Genomic DNA, 19727 nt, shown 5'->3' on the forward strand with positions numbered 1-19727 from the left:
AAAGCCAAATGAGAAGGAACCCAAAAGTGAATAAACACAAAGCGTAAGGCATGAAGAGATAGGTAAAAAGGGGGAAATTATTAAAAATCAAAGAGAAATGATGAAAGAACTAAAAGGATATGAGAAAAAGTGACAATATTGAAGTGAGGCAAATAAGATCCAACATACAGATTATAGAAATCCCTGAAGAAAACCAAATCAAGGGAATAAAAAAAATACTAAAACGTATACTACAGCAGTATGTCTCCCTATAAAAAACCAATACCAAGACACACCACAGAGTAAAATTACCAGGCTTAAAAGTAAAAGAAAAAAAATCCTTTGGGCTTCTAGGCAAATACAGCAAGTGACTTAAAAGGAAAAGTCATCAGACGTTTCAATAACCATAAGAAAATGAAACAACATATTTAACACAGACACAGAAAGAAAATATGAACCAAGCATTTTCTATCGAGCAGGAGTGACTTTCAAGTATAAAAGGCAAATATAAACTTACCAAATGCAAAAACTCAGAAATATCGTCCCATGAACTGTTCCTGACAAATCTTCTAAGAATGAGCTCTGGACAACAAAAACAACTAGAGATGTCAACAGATGTCTATATATAAATATGCAGTTACTTGTAGAAGAATAAATGCGGATCCAGTAACATCACTGAAAATGGCACAGCAAGGAACTCCAAAAAGCTATCCTTCCACCAAAGCAACCTTAAGCTGAAAAAACTGTCAAAATCAACTTTTTCAGAACTCTGGAATCTAACTTACAATAAACAGGGGGAGCTTAGAAACGAAAGAAGCTGCAGAATTTTGACATTTAAGGAAACTGCTGTCAAATCATTTGCTGACCACTCAGATAATGGAATAGAGACTTCAGTGACCATCCATGAAAAAGAATACAATCTTTACAAAAGGAATTCAGAAAAATCACTAAACAACCCACACAACAAACCCTAGCAGGGAGGGGGAGAATTTGATTTCCAGAGTCATCACATTATAATAGTCAAAATACCCAGTTTGCAAGAAAAAAGCTATGAGATAGATAAGAAAAGAAAAAGTACACTACATTCAGAGAAAAACAGAAATTAACAGAAGCTGTGCCTGTGGAAGCCCAGAGTGGACTTACTAAACAAAGAATTTAAATCAACTGTCTTTAATATACTGAAAGAGATCAAGGAAATTGTGGACAAAGGACTAAAGGAAACCAGAAGAACGATGTCTCACCAAACAGGGAATATCAGTAAGAGAAAGAAATTATAAAAAGGACCCAAATAGAAATCTAGGGCTGAAAAGTTTAATAACTAAAAGAAAAATTCAGTAGGGTTTGACAGCAAATTTAATGAGCAAAAGAATGAATCAGTGAACCTAAAAATGGGTCAATTGAAATAACCCAGTCTAAGGATCAGAAAGAAAAAAATTTAAGAAAAATGAATAGAGCTTAAGGAACCTACAGAACACCATAGAGAATATCAACATACACATATGGAAGTCTCAGAAAGAAAGGAAAGAAGGAAAGGGGCACAAAAATATTTGAAAAAATGGAGGCTGAAAACTTCTCAAATTTGATGTGAGATATGTATCAACACATTCAAGAAGCTGAAAAAACTCCAAGCAGTATAAACTAAAAAAAGATCCACGTCAAGACACACCACAAATTATTGAAAGCCAAAGCCAGAGAAAATCTTGAAATCAACAAGAGATAGATGACTTGCTCCATACAAAGGATCATCAATAAAATTAACAGTTGGTTTCTCATCAGAAATCATAGAAACCACAAGGCAGTAGGACAACATATTTAAAGTACTACAGAGAAAAAGTTGTTAACCAAGAATTCTATATCCAGCAAAACTATCCTTTAAAAACAAGGAGAAATTAAGATGACACAGATAACAAATGATGAGGGAAATTGTTCCTAGTAGACCTGCCCAACAAAACATACCAAAGGGAGTCTTTCAGGCTAAAGTGAAAGGATATGAAACAACAACTCAAAGTCATATGAAGAAATAATGAACACCGGTCAGGGTAACTGTGTGGGCATATGTAAAAGCCAGTATTATTTTTGGTTTGTAACTCATCTTTCTTTTCCTATATGATTTAGTAGACAAAAGCATAGAACAATTATAAATCAAAGTTAATGGGTATACAATGTATAAAGATATAATTTGGGACAGTAACAACACAAAGGAAAAGAGACAAAGTTACATAAAAAGGGTGTTTGTATGCTACTGAGGTTAAATTGGTATTACTTCAAACCAGTTTGTTATATATTTAAGATGTCACCTGTAATCCTCCAGTAAGAAATCAACTTTACTGTTTTTAAAGATTTTATTTATTTATTTGAGGAGGGGGCAGAGGGGCAGAGGGAGAAACAGACTCCCCACTGAGAAGGGAGCCTGACATGGGGTTCGATCCCAGGACCCTGAGATCATAACCTGAGCCAAAGGCAGCCGCTTAACTGACTGAGCCACCTAGGTACCCCAAGAAACCAACTTTAAAATATATAGAAGAGGAAATGAGAAGGAAATAAAAATGGAACACTACAAATATAAACCCCAAATAAAGTAGTGAAAGAAGAATCAGGTAACATAAAAGACATAACATGTATAGGAAACCAACAGTAAAATGGCAAAAGTAAATCCTATCTTATGAGTAATTACTTTAAATGTAAATGGATTAAACTCTCTAATCAAAAGGAAATTACTGGCAGAATGTATAAAAAAAAAGATCTACTAGGGGGCACCTGAGTGACTCAGTCAGTTGAGTGTCCCACTCTTGATTTTTGCTCAGGTCATGATCTCAGGGTTATGAGATGGAGGCCTGCGTCAGGGTCTGTGCTTGGCACAGACTCTGCTTGAGATTGTCCATCTACCTCTCCCTCTCCCCCTACTTGTACTCTCTCCCTAAACAAACAAATAAATAAATAAAATCTTCAAAAAAAAAAAAAAGATCCACTGTCTGTTGTCCATTAGACGCTACTTTATATCCAGACACATATAGAGTGAAAGTGAAGGTACAGAAAAAGATATTCCATGCAAATAGTTAACTAGAAGAGAATGTTGTATGTATACAGTACTATCAGACAAAATAGACTGTAAATAAAAAACCGTTTCAAGTGACAAAGAAGGGGATTATATATTGACAAAGGGGTCAATCATCAAGAATATATAACAAAGGGGCACCTGGGTGGCTCAGTCGGTTAAGGATCTGCCTTCAGCTCAGGTCATGATCCTAGGGTCCTGGGATCGAGTCCTGCATCAGCCTCCCTGCTCAGCAAGTAGTCTGCTTCTCCCTCTGCCTCTCCCCACTGCCTTCTTTCTCTCTCAAATAAATAAAATCTTAAAAATATATATATAACAAACGCAAACATACAAACATAACAACAAAGAACCAAAATACAAGAAAGAAAAACTGATAGAATTGGAAATACACAGTTTTGTAACAGTTGGAAACTTCAACATTCCATTTTCAATAAAAGACAGATCTAGAGAGATTATCAATAAGGAAATAGAGGCCTGGAAAAACACTATAAACCAAATAGACTAACAGATATATAAAGAATATGCCACCCAATAACAGCAAAATTTGCATTCTTCTCAAGTGAACATGGAGCATTCTCCAGAATAGATCATACATTAGGTAACAAAACAAGTCAATACATTTTTAAAGATGTTATCATACAATCTTCTCCAACCACAACTGGAATGAAACTACAAATAACAGAAGGAAATTTGGAGAATTAACAAATACATGAATATTAAACCATACACTCTTACACAATTAATGGGTCAAAGAAGAAATCAAAGTGAAATTAGTAAATACTCTGAGACAAATGGAAAATGAAAACACAATACACCAAAATTATTGCATGCAACAAAAGCAATGCTCAGAGGGAAATTTATAGCTGTAAATGCCTACATTAAAAAAAAAGATTGGGATGCCTGAGTGGGTCAGTCAGTTAAGTGTCTACCTTCAGCTCAGGTCATGATCCCAGGGTTCTGGGATGGAGTCCCGAGTCAGGCTCCCTGGTCAGAGAGTCTGCTTCTTCCTCTCCCCCTCCCTCTGCTTATGCTCTCTCTCTCTCTCTCTCATTCTTTCTCTAATAAAAAAAATTTTTTAATCTTAAAAAAAAAAAAAGCGATCTCAGGGGTGCCTGGGTGGCATAGTCAGTAAAGCATCCAACTCTTGGTTCTGGCTCAGGTTGTGATCTCGGGGTCATGGGATAGAGGCCCATGTTGAGCTTTGTAATCACTGCAGTCTGCTTGGGATTCTCTCTCCCTCTGCCCACCACCTCTTCCCCACACGCACTCTCTCTCTCAAAATAAAAAAAATAAATCTTAAAAAAAAGTCTCAAATCAATAAGGCCTCACCTAAGTAAGTAGAAAAATAAGAGCAAACTAAACCAAAAGCTGGCAGGAAGAAGAAAATAAAGATTACAATGGAGATAAACAGTCTTCCCCCGCCCCCAGAAATGGAAAAGGTGATCCTAAAATTCATATGGAATTATAAGGGACACCAAATAGTCACACAAATATTGATACAGTTGTAGGAAACATACTTCCTAATTTCAAAACTTACTACAAAACTACAGTAATAAAAAAAATGTGCTCCTGGCATAAAGATAGACCTACATCAATGGAATATAATTGTGAGCACAAATTAAAGTCATACATCTATGGTATAATTTTCAACAAGTGTGCCAAGATTATCCAACAGGGTAAGAATAGTTTGTTCAATAAATGGTGCTTGAACTATATATCCACATGCAAAATAATGAAGTTGGACCCCTGCTTCAAGTATATACAAAAATTAACTCAAAAGAGATCAAAGACCTAAATGAATGAGCTAAAACAATAAAACCTTTTTTTTTTAATGTGGAGCCCAACATGGGGCCTGAATTCATGACCCTGAGATCAAGACTTGCGCTGAAATCAGAGTTGGACACACTTTACTGACTGAGCCACCCAGGCGCCCCTAAAACAATAAAACTCTTAAAAGTCTTAAAAGAAAAATAAATCTTCATGATTGTGGATTTGGCTACGGTTTGTTAGCTATGACAGCAAAGATATAAGCAATAACAACAACAACAACAACAACAAAACAGGTAAATCACAGACTTCATCAAAATTAAAAACCTTTGTACATCAAAGGATACCATCAAAAAAAGTGAAAAGATAACAAAGAATGAGAGAAAATATCTGCAAAGCATGTATCTGACAAGGATCTAGTACCCGGAATATATAAAGAATTCTTACAATTCAACAGCAAAAAGACAAACAACCCAAGTAAAAAATGGGCAAAAAATTTGAATAGACATTTCTCCAAAGATATACAAATTACCAACTGGTACATGAAAAGATGCTCAACAACGTCATTAACCATTAGGGAAATGCAAATCAAAATCACAACATAGGGGCACCTGGGTGGTGCAGTCGTTAAGCGTCTGCCTTCCGCTCAGGGCGTGATCCCTGTGTCCTGGGTTCGAGCCCCACATCAGGTTCCTCCACTGGAAGCCTGCTCCTTCCACTCCCACTCCCCCTGCTTGTGTTCCCTCTCTCACTGGCTGTCTCTATCTCTGTCCAATGAATAAATAAAATCTTTAAAAAAAAAAAATCACAACATAGTACTACTTAGCAAACACTAAGATGGCTATAATTTAAAAGCAAAAAACTAGTGTTGGTAAGGATGCGGAGAAATTGGAATCCTCATACATCACTGGTGGGAATGTAAAATGATGAGGGGCGCCTGGCTGGCTCAATTGGAAGTGTGCAACTTTTGATCTCAGGGTCGTGAGTTCAAGCCCCACATGGGGTGCAGAAATTGCTTTAAAAAAAAAAAAGAGGAATGTAAAATGGTGCAACTGTGGAAAAGTTTAGTGGTTCCTCGAAAGGCTAAACAGAGTTACCATTATGACCCAGCAATTCTGCTCGTGAGTATACATCCAAAAGAACTGAAAACAGGTATCCAAACAAAGCCTGTACATGAACATTCAGAGCAGCACTATTCATAATAGCCAAAAGGTGGAAACAACACAAATGTCCATCAGCTGATGGACAGATAAACAAAATGTGGTATATCTACACAATGGGTTATTCAACCTTAAAAGGAATGAAATACTGAAACATGTTACAACGTGGATAAACCTTGAAAACATACTAAGTGAAAGAAGCCAGACACAAAGTCCACATATCCTATTATTCCACTTGTATGAACTATTCAGAACGGGCAAATCCATAGCGATAGAAAGCAGATTAGGGCTGGGAGAGTGGGAATAGGGAGTGATTGCTTAACAGGTACAGAGTTTCCTTTTGGGGTGATGAAAATGTTCCAGAACTAGATAGTAGGGATAGTTGTACAACATTATGAATGTACTAAATGCCACTGAATTGTACATTTTAAAATGTACGGAGGCACGGAGGCTCAGTCAGTTCAGTGTCTGACTCTTGATTTCAGCTCAGGTCATGAGATCGAGGGTCATGAGATCGAGCCCTGAGTCAGGCTCTGCACTGAGCTTCGAGTCTCCTTAAGAGTCTCTCCCTCTACCTCTGCTCCTTCCCCACAACCTATGTAAGTATGGGCACACACACACTCTAGCTCAAAAATAAAAATAAAAATAAAAAATTAAATGTTTTAAATGACAAATTTTATGCTATGTGTATTTTACCATAATATATATGTACACTTATACCCATCTAAATAAATGGGGTCATAAGGGAAAGAATATGGTATATAATGGCTATATGATCAGATCACATAGATGTAGTATAATTATTTTAAAAAACTGGGGGAGAATGGAGAGAACATATGCAAAAAAATTGTTTTAACTCTTTTCAAAATTGAGTAATTGTCATTCTTAGACTGTTGTACCTATAATGTGGGAATAAATAAATGATTAACGGGGATATTCTAATTCCATCATCCCCCATGTCTAGCATTCCAGAAGCATCAATCCAATACCTATGAGCATCCCCAGCACTCAGACTGTGAATTTGAAATACCAATTCAAACTGAAAACAAAACTCAGGGCTTCTTTAAGAAATGGCTGATTCTAGGTCTGGGATAGGAAATGTACAAGATGAGGCTGGAACATCTTGTCATCTCAAATAGCAAGGTAGTTCCCAAAGAAAGACTACTAGGGTCATGTCAAAGGGCTCAGGAGCCAACTTGAAGAGGCTCCTACTGGTCAAAGATGGGACAATTTGAGCTTAAATAATGTTAATAACTGCAATGGATTAAAATATATCCAATATATTTACATATATGAGTATATAATGATATTAAACAAAAACAACTAATTACCTTTAGAGGACAGGGAACCAATTCATTATCTTGAAAACTGGTAAATAAAGGGAAAGAATCAAGCATTTATCCTGCCTTTCCTATATGAAGTGTATCACTGGGTGACCAAATGGTAGATGAGGGTAAGTGTTTCTTCATATAAGTAGTCCAACTAATAAAAAGAAATGATAGAATTAGAATATCACCATATTGTAACCTCCAAGGAATAAATGGATCTAGGCATTCAGCATCAACAGCTGATAACAATAATCAATAAATTATACATTTCCTTCGTGTGGTTTTCTAGATCTGTGTTATTTAAAAAAAAAAACAAAAACATGAAGGATAGAGAGTTAGAACATTAGGAGTTGCAGAAGAAGAGAAAGAATGGGGTAGAGGCAATTTTTAATTCTGTACTGGTTGTTTTTTCCAGAACTGATAAAAAGATACACCCACAGATATTTCTGTTGAGGAGATAGATATATATAAATACAGGCAGATGCAAAGGAAATGAACTGAAAGTACACATAATAAACTAATAACAAAGCTGAGGGTGAGAGAGAGCAGGATTGGGGGGTGGGGAGGTGATAAAAATAGACTTTAGCTTTGTAATATTTCACCTTTTTTCCTAAGGAGAATATATTTATATATAAAATTTTAAAGTTATTTAAAAAACATTCTTGGGGGCGCCTGGGTGGCACAGCGGTTAAGCGTCTGCCTTCGGCTCAGGGCGTGATCCCGGCGTTATGGGATCGAGCCCCACGTCAGGCTCTTCTGCTATGAGCCTGCTTCTTCCTCTCCCACTCCCCCTGCTTGTGTTCCCTCTCTCGCTGGCTGTCTCTATCTCTGTCGAATAAATAAATAAAATCTTTAAAAAAAAAAAAAAAACATTCTTGTTAAGTGAGAAAAGTGCTATCAGCAGAAATGTCAGATCCACAAAGGCAGATGGATTCAAGCAGTCAAAGGGCTGAATAATGCTTATTCAAAAGGATCAAGTTATTTCTCTCAATTCTGAATTGGGCCACTGAAAACATAATTTCTCCAGGACAAATGCTCCTAGCAGTAAGAAATTTTTAGGTGGCGGGGGGTAGAATACAATTATTTCCCCACCATTGTCTTATTTGCGAGGAAAACTTAGAACAGCTTTAAAGAATGAAAACACCCCAAAGACTCATTCTCAGAAAACTTCAACACTTGAAAAAGCACTAAGTTACACAAGTGGCCCTCCACAGCAAGCTCTCCAAGGTACACACACTCCTGCCGCCGTTCTCCCCAGGGGCTGCATGCCTCTGCCCCTCCCCTCCTGCAGGTCTCTGCTTGAATGTCATGTCCTCAGAGAGGACTTTCCTGATCAATCTCCTCTCTAGAATAGCACCCTTGATCCCTCTTCCCCTACACTGATTTATTTTTCTTTGGAGACGTAGTGCCGCTTGGCTGTTACTGATAATGTGTGTGAGTTTACTCTCCTGCCCAAATGTGAGCTCCAGCAGGGCAGGACTTTTGTCAGTTTCCTTCCCAGCTGTGTCCCCAGCACCTAGAACAGCATCTGGTACCAAGTTGGGGCCCAGGAGTATCTTGTGAAGGAATGGCTGAATGGGTTCCCCGAACTGCAGAAGCTTTCCCCAGCTGAGCCCCAGATGGGAGCTGAGCAGGGACAGAGGTAGGAAAAGAGGGGCTCACCTCCACGTTCCAGACGTAGGAGCTGTGGAAGAGCTCCGACCACATCTTGCCTACTTTGTTGATGTCTTTGACATCCCAGATGTAGATGCTGTGGTCCTTATACACACAAGACAGCCACTGATGGATGGGGTCGAAGGTGAGTGCCACTGTATCTGGGTAGACTGCTTCTGCCTTCCTGCAGAAGAGGAAGCTAACAAGGCCACATGGGTCATCAGTCACCATCAATGTCAGTGTGAGAAATGACAGCTACCTCTGATGACACTCGAGGTGCCTCTTGCCTGGTAATGCCATCCCTTATGGTAACTGGGGTGCTTCATCTCCCACTCCAACTCTACTTCTCTCTCCTCCCTCCCTCTTCCTTTGGTTTTGCTACTACTACAGAGGTTGTAAACTGCAAGCTTCTGCCTGGTCCCCGAGAACACCTGAATTTTCACCTCCCCTCGTTTCACCCACGCAAGCTCCATCGTCTCTCTGAGCATGGAAGGATAATGGGCACGTTCTCTCTCATTAGCCCCTCCAACACATGACCAAAAATCCCTACACCAGGGGGCTGGGGAGCTGTCCCCTGGCCTGGGGCCTCCCTGCAGAGGCTACAGTTTATTGAGCACTTGCTACGTGCCGATCTAAGAGCTCTGGCTACACTGAATTCCCAGTCTCCATGAGAGGCATGTACTATATTTCACAGATGAGGAAACTAAAGCACATACGGTGAAGGTGGCAGAGCTGGGTGGCCTGGCCCCTGCAACACGACAGCGTGGGTCACTCAGGAAAAGTACCCGGGAGCTAGTGTCCGGCAATCTCAAAGAGGCAGCCCAGGCACCCAGCACCCCCTGGTTAGATAGCCCCTCCCCCCAAAAGCCTTACAACAAAGGGGAAGGTACACCACAGCTCAGCCCTGCCACCCATCCTCAACATGGCAGCCAGAGGGATCTAATAATGCTTAAGGCTGACTATATAACTAATGCCAATGCCTAAAATATCCAGTGGCTGCTCAATGACCTCAGAAAACACTACAAGCTCCCTGCCAGCCTCCATCCATGTTCGGACCTGTCTCCTGACATCCCCCTCCCCCCAGCACACTGGGCTCTGGCCATACAGCTCCTAGCTGTTCCTGCACCATGCCAAGCCCAGGGCGTTTTGCCCTTCAAGAGTTTATACTTGTTATTAGGACCCACCTCTCCACATAGCTGGCTCCTCCTCACCAGAGAGACTTCCTCTGGCTCCCCAATCAACACAGCCCGACCCCCAGGCATTTTCCTTCCTGAGTTCCTGGTTTATGTCACCGAAGCATTTCTGACTATCTGAAATGACCTTGTTTGTATACTTGCTTATCATCAAGCTCCCTCACTAGACTGCAGACTTCCTGCTGGCAGAGATTTTGCTGCCTCGTTATAGCTCTATGCTTCCAGCCCAGGCCTGGCCAGATCGGTCCATGAAGCTGGAAGCACGACTGGATGTCAGCAGACAGACTCTGGGTGGGCCCCTCTCCCACCCTCTGCTGGGCAGTACCTGGGCTCCAGGCCCTGGGCCACATCCACCCCAAGGTAGTGTGGTTTGGGCAGGTTCGCGAGGTATTGCAAGCTGTGGGCCTGGAAGATGCGGACTATCCCATCTGTGCAGCCGCAGAAGATGAGCTCCTGGCTGACACAGAGGCAGGAAGATAAGGAGACCTGTGGGGGCAAAGGGGACCCAAGTGGACTTGGTGCTCCATGTGGCCCAGTGCAGAGACATAGGGACTAACAGAGTAGGCTTCAGCGTCCAGAGAAGCTTTAGAGTTCCTTGGGTCTAAGCAGCCCATTTTAGCAAATTTTAAACTTTTGGAATCAGGGTATAGCAGTCACTATTGAAGGAAATGTGCCAGCAGGCAGGCAAGAGGCACAAACTGTGACAGAACTGTCTATAGAGGAACTCAACTGTGTGTGGAGAATAATCTGCTCAGCAGATTGTGACCTCGGAGAGGTAACGTGCAGGACCAGGGCTGAATCTGAGACTTATGTTTTATTCCCTATTGTTTAAAAACAGCTTCATAGAGATTAGACTTCAGAGCAACGTAGAAAAATGTGACTGTATACAGGAAAGACTCTCGGACTAGCTATCCTGCCAGGATACACAGATGGAAGGGGCAGGAAGTGCCAGACCTCTGGACGTAGATTAGAGGAGCTTTTCCAAATCTAGAGGGACTTAATTTATACGTCATTTAAGACAACTGCTCAGGGGTAACCACCCATCTGTCAAAAGCTTTGGACTCGCTTAAGCTGCTGAAGTTCTAGAAAGAGGATTCAAACGAGAAAAAAAACAAATGATGTTTAACCAACTAGGAAAAACAGCTGAAACTCCGAATTCTTCCACAGGCCTGACACCGTGCCATTAGCCCTAAAGGTGAGCTCTGGAGGGGAGCCACAAGAGCAGGGGGAGGAAAAGGAGGGAAAACCATGATGCTCCTGCTGATAGCCATCCAGTCTCAGAACCGGAAAACAGTTTGGATTCAAACCCTCAGAACCTGAAGAAAAGTGCTTCTGCAATTTATAGATATATCATCCTTTAATTTAAAATGTTATATATTTTTAACATAGTCCTTTTTTGACTAAAAAATGAAGTCAGTAATACCTTAGATTTGAAGAAAAAAAAAAAAAGATGCAGTCCTCCCACCATCTAAGAGTGCTCAGTGAAGAAGAGAAATGGGAACTGGATCAAACAGTGATGGGAGAGCAACTGTAACCTTGAGCCCATAACAGGGTACCAGGCACCATGCTGCGTGCCTTCTATATATTATCTCATGGGACTCCCTGACCAACTCTGTGAGGCGGGCAGCAGGATTTCCGTTTTACAGATAAGGAAACTGAGGCTCGGAGAGGGAGAGTCACTCACCCAGAGTCTCACAAGCAGAACTTCTGAGGAGTCAAACCCAGAGCCAGCGGGATCAACTACCAGGCAGGGGTATTACTGAGCGTCCCTTGGAGACACATGCCCTGCGCAGAGTGTTTTCCCCACTGATGGCAGTCAGGGAGCGTGGGGTACCTTCAGGTTGATCCACTTCTCCAGCACCCTCTTCTCGTTGAACTGGCAAAGGAGGCCCGAGTAGGACACACAGAAGGTACTGCCGGCCATCCGGCCCCGGCCGCAGGCCACACCACAGAAGATGTTGTTGTGCAGCTCACCCAGGATGCCTGAGCGCCCGATGAGGGGCACTGTGCCCGTCACCTGGAGGCACAGCAGGGCTCAGTGAGTCACTGTCCACATGGCCTAGATCCCAGCAAGGTCGCAATGGGACTCTCAGGACCAGAGAATATGACACATAGCTAAACAGAAGGACTCTAAGACGTTCCTCCAAATGGAGAAGGGAAGAAAGAACCAGAACACACACTTCTAGGCAGAGGGGGTGGAAGGCAGCAGTCCAGAAAAGAGGTGTGGCCCCAGGGTCGGTGGGTGGGGAGGAGATTTCCCAGCAGGGCCTGCCAGTTAGTACCTAGAGAGCAGGCCCAGAAGCAGAAGTTGGACCAGAGGCCAGACAACCTCTGAGCCCACTGCCTCCAAATCTCAGGTAAAGACAGGAGTCCATACTACCCCTAATGGTTAGTCTCCAGGCCTGGCTAAGGGGGCAGGGGAAGAAACCTACCTTTGCTTCCGTGGAGACTTCCAAGAACCAGAACCTCACGTGCCGATTCCCTACGGTGACAAAATAGCTGCTGTCCTCAGAGAAGGAGAGGGCAATGACCCTGCACGATACCTTGTTGGAAGCCACCACAACGTCTTTCTGGAAAGATCAATGCAGACAAGTTCATGCCAGCACCCATCCATTGAATCGTTTGTGCCTTTGCCCTCAACCCGGCATCTCCTCACCCTCCCCTGCTCCAAGTCACATTTCTTTGGGCCCTCCAGTGAGCTGCTTTATGGGGAAACCTATGTGTGGCACTCATCGCTTCTAATACAGAGGAGACTGAGGAATGGAAGGGTTTCCATGTGTGAGTAAGTTCCAGAGCTCTCCCCCCGAGTCCACGCTCTATAGCTCACACATGGCTGAGCCTTCACAGCATGAAGTCCTCTCGATAGTGGAAAGTGCTTCTCCCCACCTCTGCCAGGCTCAGAGAGGTGATGTCATGTGCTTAAGGTCACACAGCATGTAATGAACAGAACCAGGATCAGGTACCCTCTTGTGCCACCTCCAAGTCCTGCCCTAGCTGTTCCAAAGTCCAGCCTTCCAGCACATATCAACTCATTGAAGTCTCACAACTCAATGAGGTAGATGCTAGCATATTCATCTTACAGATGAGGAAACAAGCTCACAGAGAAGTCAAGTCACTTGCTCAAGGTCACAGCTGGTCGATTTGAAAATAATTAGGTAATTCTACTAGTTGAGAGCTTGTCATTTGCCTCACAGTAAGTGTCTAGAACAGGGATCAGCATGCAACAGGTGCTCAATAAATATTTTCTGGATAAATGAGCACCTTACCAAATTATCTCATTTAGTTCGCTCAATGCCTGAGCCTCAGGGTGCTCTGGCAGCTGACTGCCTGCCCACACACCCGTCAATCGTCTTACCTTCCAGTCCCAGACGTTGAGTACCATGTCGTGCTGGTAGCCCATGGACACAATGTGCTTCATATTGGGGGAGAAGGCCACACAGGCCACGCCATACTTGTGGCCCAGCATCTCTGCCACCTGACTCTTCTCATCCACATCCCAGATGCGTACAGCAGGCCTATGCCCGTTCTGGGGAACGCGGGGCCGTTACTGCTGATAGGTTCTGCACCAGGCAGGGCTAGAAGGGCTTTTAGGGCTGAAATTGTCGTTGCCCCAGGATGTGTCCAAAAGCCACCTCCCCCATCTACCACAGGGCTTTCTGGCCCAGGAAGAAGCTGTTCTAGGGACCTCCCAGGCCTACTGGTGGGTAGAAGGAATGGCCCCAAGGTCCCTCCCCACCCACTCAATCACCATCACAACTCACCTCCCCCGTCACTATGTACTTCCCATCAGGAGAGAAGGCCAGAGCACTCAGAGACTTCCTGGGGGTAAGGAAAGGGGCTGGTCACTGGTTCCAAGATGGGTAGGCAGCCAGGCCCCTGTCTGGCTGTGCTCACAGGACTCTGCCCACTCCCGGCTTCCAAGCCTTGAAAGAGGGCAGGAGAGGTGATACCAGCAGCTCCCACAGAGCCAACACTGCCTGTGTGCCTGGCACAGCGCACACTGCGTTCCTTCCATCCCCTCCTTCCAGAAGGGGTCAGTGGCACAGGGAAATGGGGGTAAAAGAAAAAGCCCTAAACCCAGATTGGGGGGGTCACTGTACAGGGACCTTCCTTTCCTCTCCTCAGCAGGCCTGAGCTCCCTAAGACCCCACCCACCCTGTAACCCCAAGAAATTCAGGTGCAGGAAATGGCACCAATCTGGTCTAACTATGGGCATGGTGCTGAAGGGAGGATCCTGGCAGATAGCACGCAGAGAGAGCCTGCAGCTGTGCTCCACTGCTAAACACGCTAGGTATTCTGGAAAACCCATGAACAGTCAACATGTTTCTCTCCAGCCTTCACAAGGACTGAATGACCAGGCTTGTTTGTATGTTTATTTTTGGCAGCAAGTTTCATGGTTCCCAGACGCTGTTGTTTTCTTCTCCCCTGTCTCTTTTATCTGTGTTCCTTGATAGTCTAGTACGTGTCTCCCTGAGTTAATTGGTGTGCAGATAACTAAGTAAATGCTCTGAGTTCTGACAACCTCACGGAACATTTATCATCATCACCTCAACTCTGGTGGCTTCCCATTGCTCCTACAGCAGCAAACAAGGCAAGCTGCCTATCCAATGAACACGTGCCCCTGCTTCCTCACTGACAGAATCCAAGTTTCAATTACAATGGCAGCGTCCCCAGCGAGAGTGCATTTGCTCACCTCTCCTGCGGCTACACAGGCACAGCTACACAATGGATTCTGGCCAACGAGAGGTAAGCTGAAATGCTGTGTGCAATTTCCAGAAAAGCTTCTTAAAGGGAACTCTTTGCCCTCATCCCCAGTCACTGCCCTTCTGAATCAAGGACATGACAGCCAGAACTCCATCTCAGGCCGTGAGACAACCTCAAGAACAGAAGCCTCACAATACACATGGTGGAACAGAAAGACAGGCATATGGGGGTTCCTGATGCTTGCAGGAACACCAGCAGCCTGGGTGCCCACCTCTGGACTTCATTTATGAAAGAAGGGTATGCCCTTGTATTTGAAGCCATGCTTGCTGTGGGTTTCTGTTGTCTAAAGCCACTCCTAACCTGTCACCTACCTTGAGCCTGTGCCCGGCCCTCTGCAAAATGCTCTATGGGCATCACTGCACTAATTCCTCAAGTGCACTTTGTGAAGTCAGGACTCTCAGCCAGTTTTGAGATGAGGAGACCTCAACACAGGGAAGTCCTGCCCACATTACCTAATCTGACAGGGCAGAGCCCTGGCCACACATCAGAATTCCCTGCAGAGCCTTTGAAAAATGTCAAAGCCATGCTAAGATTAGTGAATGAAATCCTGGTGAGGAACAGGGTAATATCTGCAGTTTCAGAGAAGTTCCCCACAAGATACTCACTAATCACCAGAGGAAAAGAGGCTTCACAGTGGGAAAGCCTGGCAGACACCACTTTCACCAAAGGCCCAAGTGAACACCACCAGTCATAGGAGAGATCAATATCTAGCATCCTGCTAGAACGCACTGAGGAGAAAGCTTCATTCCTTCTGATGCAGAATCTCAGTCTATGAGGAAACATCAGACAAGCCCAAAAGCTGGGGCATCCTACAAAATACCTGGCCCTGTAATCCTTCAGTGTCAAGGTAATGAAAGTCAAGAACAGATGAAGAAACTGCTTCAGACTAAAGAAGCCCGAAGAGATAACTAAATGCAACGTGTGATTCTGGACAGAATCCTTTTGCTATAAAGAATATTCTTCGAATAAACAGTAAAACTTGAAAGAGGCTTAGATGGTACTGATGTACCAATTTTAATCTCCTGCCTTTGTTGAAAGTATTGTGGTTCTGAAGGATGTTCCCCCTTCCCAGGGAAATACTGAAATATTCAGAGGTACAGGGACATCATGTCTGCAGCTTACTCTCAAATGGTTCAGAAAAAAAAAATTACTATATATATAGACCAAGAAGGATAAAGCAAATGTGGTAAAAGGTTAACATTTGGGAAAAATGGGTGAAAGGTATACAGGCATTCTTCGTACTGTTCTTTAAAGTATAAAATTATTTCCGTATAAAAAGTTTAAAAATTGCCAATACCTAGAAGTGGCTTCTGTTTCCGCCTCATCTCCCCCTCACTCACTTCTTCATTCCAGGCACAGGACTCCCGGCTGCTCCTCAAAAAACCCAAGATTCTTAACCACTGCGCGGCCTTTGCCCTTTCTGCCTCCTCCACCTGGAACACTCTCCCCACACTTTCACAGGGGTCACCCCCTTACTTCTCTCAGGTCTCAGCCTCCGGGAGGCCGTCCCTGGGCCCTCTGATATGGTTCCCCTCTCCCACACCATTCTCTGCCTGCACGCCTGCCCTAACACATCCTCATTCTTTCCTCCACAGCAATGGTCAGATTTGGCTAGTAATTTGCCAACTGGTTTAGTCTGTCTCCCCCGCTGAGCTGTCAGCTCTACAAGCGCGGAGATTCTCACTGTCCTCAGCACCTGAAACACTACCTAGCACAAAGCAGCAGAATGTAGCTGAACCGACAGATGAGTGAATGAGTTAGTCACCCACCTACGAGCTTCCAAGCAATGTGGAGAAGGGGGTAGGTACCAGGACCCTGGTCCCACCTCTACCCAATGCCCAGGGCCCAGCCTACCTGGCAGTGTTAAAAATATGCTGCTGCTTGTTCTCCTTGGGATTCAAAATCACCACCACACAGCTGGGGAGAAAGAGGAAAATATGTCCAAACTAAAGGAAGTACTAGGGTCCAGGGAGATTCTATTCCCAACAGAAGAGCCCACATATAGATAAAGCTCCCTCTGAACAGAAGAGTCTCTCCTCCCCCTCCAGGTATCTATGCTGAGAATTCTAGGACAATTCATGTTATTAAATAATACATTCTTAAACAGAAACCAACACTTCCTCTGTGGTAACTATTCTGTCAGACCCTGGGCTTATAAAGACCTTATGTACAATCTCTTTAAATCCTCACAACTGCCGGGTGAAATCGGACATCTTAGTCCCCTTTTAGAGATGAGGAAACTTGAAGCCCAGAGAGGGAAAATCCTTTGCCCAGGGCCACCCAGCAGGTCACAGACAGAGTGAGGATATGAATCAATACCTGTCAGATTCAAGAGCCCACCCCTGCCCTCTATCCTGCACTGCATCCCAAAGACGGAATAACACATACAATTCATTAAAAATGACTACAGGTTTGGCCTGCCCTATTGGCATGGAGGGAGTCCCTTCAGCGCCTAGAACAGTGCCAGGCTAGATCAGTATTTGTGAAATAAACAGTAGGAGGATATCTTTCAGTCCTTTCAACTACCCAAAGGGAGGATATCACTAATTCTGTTTTATGGATGAAAAAGGAGGTGCTCACAGGAAAGCACATGGTGGAACTGGGACACAAATCCAGGCTGTCTGACACCACGGCTTGGGTCTTTCCCAGAATTGCTGCTACCTCCCACCTGCAGTCACAATAAGAGTTTCATAGTGATCATCACATGCCAGATACTATTCTAGACACAGAAGGACCCATGGAATCCTCTCCGCAGCACTCAGGGGTAGGCAGCTTATCTGCGGTCTACAGATGGAAAAGCCAAGGCCTACCCACTCACTCACCCTGCTAGGTAGGCCACGTGGCCTGTACTGGGGTCACAGGTTAGGCCACTGCTGTTCTGGGCTGTGATGCCAAGTACCTTCTCGAGTGACACCTGTGGGGGAAAAGCCAAGTCAGAAGGACCTGTCCCAGTAGGTCCTTCGTGGCACCAGTGCCTCAGCCATGCATTCAGTCCCTGTGGCCGCCAACACTAACTGAGCTTCTACAGTCATGCTACCAACAGCTAACATTTGTTCTCAACACGCCTTTGAAGGACACAGACTGGTGAGGAAGACAGACAAAATCCCTGCCCTCTTGGAGCTCACATTCTAGTGGTGATGGGATGAAGGACATAAAAAACAAAACAAATATGTAAAACAGATGTCAGGTGATGATAGGAACAAAAAAGAAAAAGCAGGGAAGGATATTGGGAGTATAGGGGAAGGAGAGAAGGCTTCACTGAGAAGGTGACCTCTGAATAAGTTTCTAAGTATTTTATATATATGAAAGATTTGAAACCCCACAACAACCCAAGGAAGAAGGTACAATTGTCATCCCTATTTTACAGATGAGATTATTAAAACTCAAAATCCCACATCTGTGGAGTGGCAAGGTTGAGCTACAAACCCAGCTAGTCTCTGGCTCCAAGGCCAGTACCCTGGGCCCTGCAGGAGAGACACACCACTAAGCAAGAGTGGACACCCTCTGTTCCCTCAGCAAATTCAGTCTAGAGGTTCAACAGTAAAGAAACAAGTGGAGAATCCAGGGGAGGGGTTAAGATGGCGGAGGAGTAGGGGACCCCTTTTTCAGCTGGTCCCCTGAGTCGAGTTGGGTAGATACTAGACCAGCCTGAACATACACAGAATCAGCCTGAGATGCAGGAAGATACATCTGGATCTCTACAAATGAACATCTCCAGTGCTGAGTATTGAGGTACGAAGCAGGGAGCCGTGAAACCGCGCACAGGTATCAGAAGATAAACGGAAGGGGGAGGGAGCCGCCCCATTCGGGTGCCGGGAAGCGGTAGCCACCTGCACGGGGGAGCGGGCGGACTCACAGACCGGCACCCATGAGACAACAGACTGGGACCGTGAGTGGGGAGCATGCGCCACCAGACTTCTCACGGAACTCCGGTGCGCTCACTGGATCCAGACTGAGACCGGGAGCTCCGGGAGCGCGTGGGGGCGGCTGGCGGCTGGCGGTGTTAGAAACACAAAGGACAGAGACTCGCTGGCTCTGGAAGTGAGGGCTGAGACGCCGGGTGTGGGGCGCACATCCCGGGATGCTGCAGGGTTGAGCAGCACCAACAGAAACAGAGTTAAAGTGACCAGAACATCAGTGGAGAACGGTCCGCGATCTCTCTGTTTGGAGACAGAGGCTGAGATTCGGCCAGTGCTGCTCTGACTCTCAGAAGAGGCACAGCAAACCGCCAGGGAAAGCCGCCAGAGAACAAAAGCCGGGAAACACTAGTTCACAGGGTGCCCATCCCCATCCCCCCTCACAGGAGACACGGAGACCCTACCCAAACAGGGTTGCCTGAGTACAGGCGCAGCAGGCCCCTACCCCAGAAGGCAGGCTGAAAAATCAAGAAGCCNTTTAAGGAAGAAGCCCACATCCCTAAGATCTCTATAAAACAAGGGCTCATGGCCTGGGTCCCAGTCAATAACTTGGGCTCTGGACAACCCCACGATCTCTCCTCATCAGAATGACGAGAAGGAGAAGTCCCCCCCAGCAAAGAAAAGACAATGAGTCTGTGGCCTCTGCCACAGAACTAATGGATATGGATGTAACCAAATTATCAGAAATGGAATTCAGAGTAACAATGGTCAGATGATGTGTAGACTCGAGGCACCTGGGTGGCACAGCGGTTAAGCGTCTGCGTTCGGCTCAGGGCGTGATCCCGGCGTTATGGGATCGAGCCCCACATCAGGCTCCTCCGCTATGAGCCTGCTTCTTCCTCTCCCACTCCCCCTGCTTGTGTTCCCTCTCTCACTGGCTGTCTCTATCTCTGTCAAATAAATAAATAAAT

General features: G+C 44.6%; 1 protein-coding gene across 6 annotated transcripts in view; it reads right to left on the minus strand.

Moving 5' to 3' along the window:
- WDR62 (WD repeat domain 62) overlaps positions 1 to 19727 on the minus strand; it is a 52248-nt gene that overhangs the window by 24787 nt on the left and 7734 nt on the right. For 2 of the 6 annotated variants that reach the window (XM_019801406.2, XM_002920897.4), the window contains exons 2-9: positions 17722 to 17813; positions 16754 to 16816; positions 13897 to 13954; positions 13491 to 13661; positions 12568 to 12705; positions 11970 to 12152; positions 10461 to 10621; positions 8952 to 9141 (exon numbers count right to left, since the gene is read on the minus strand). In XM_019801406.2, the coding sequence (XP_019656965.2) occupies positions 8952 to 9141; positions 10461 to 10621; positions 11970 to 12152; positions 12568 to 12705; positions 13491 to 13661; positions 13897 to 13954; positions 16754 to 16816; positions 17722 to 17813 (1056 nt within the window). The remainder of the gene's footprint in view (positions 1 to 8951; positions 9142 to 10460; positions 10622 to 11969; positions 12153 to 12567; positions 12706 to 13490; positions 13662 to 13896; positions 13955 to 16753; positions 16817 to 17721; positions 17814 to 19727) is intronic. The other 4 variants (XM_019801407.2, XM_019801408.2, XM_034638251.1 and 1 more) reach the window with 4 other exon arrangements.

Source organism: Ailuropoda melanoleuca, chromosome 12 (assembly GCF_002007445.2).
Source record: "Ailuropoda melanoleuca isolate Jingjing chromosome 12, ASM200744v2, whole genome shotgun sequence".
Classification (NCBI taxonomy): domain Eukaryota; kingdom Metazoa; phylum Chordata; class Mammalia; order Carnivora; family Ursidae; genus Ailuropoda; species Ailuropoda melanoleuca.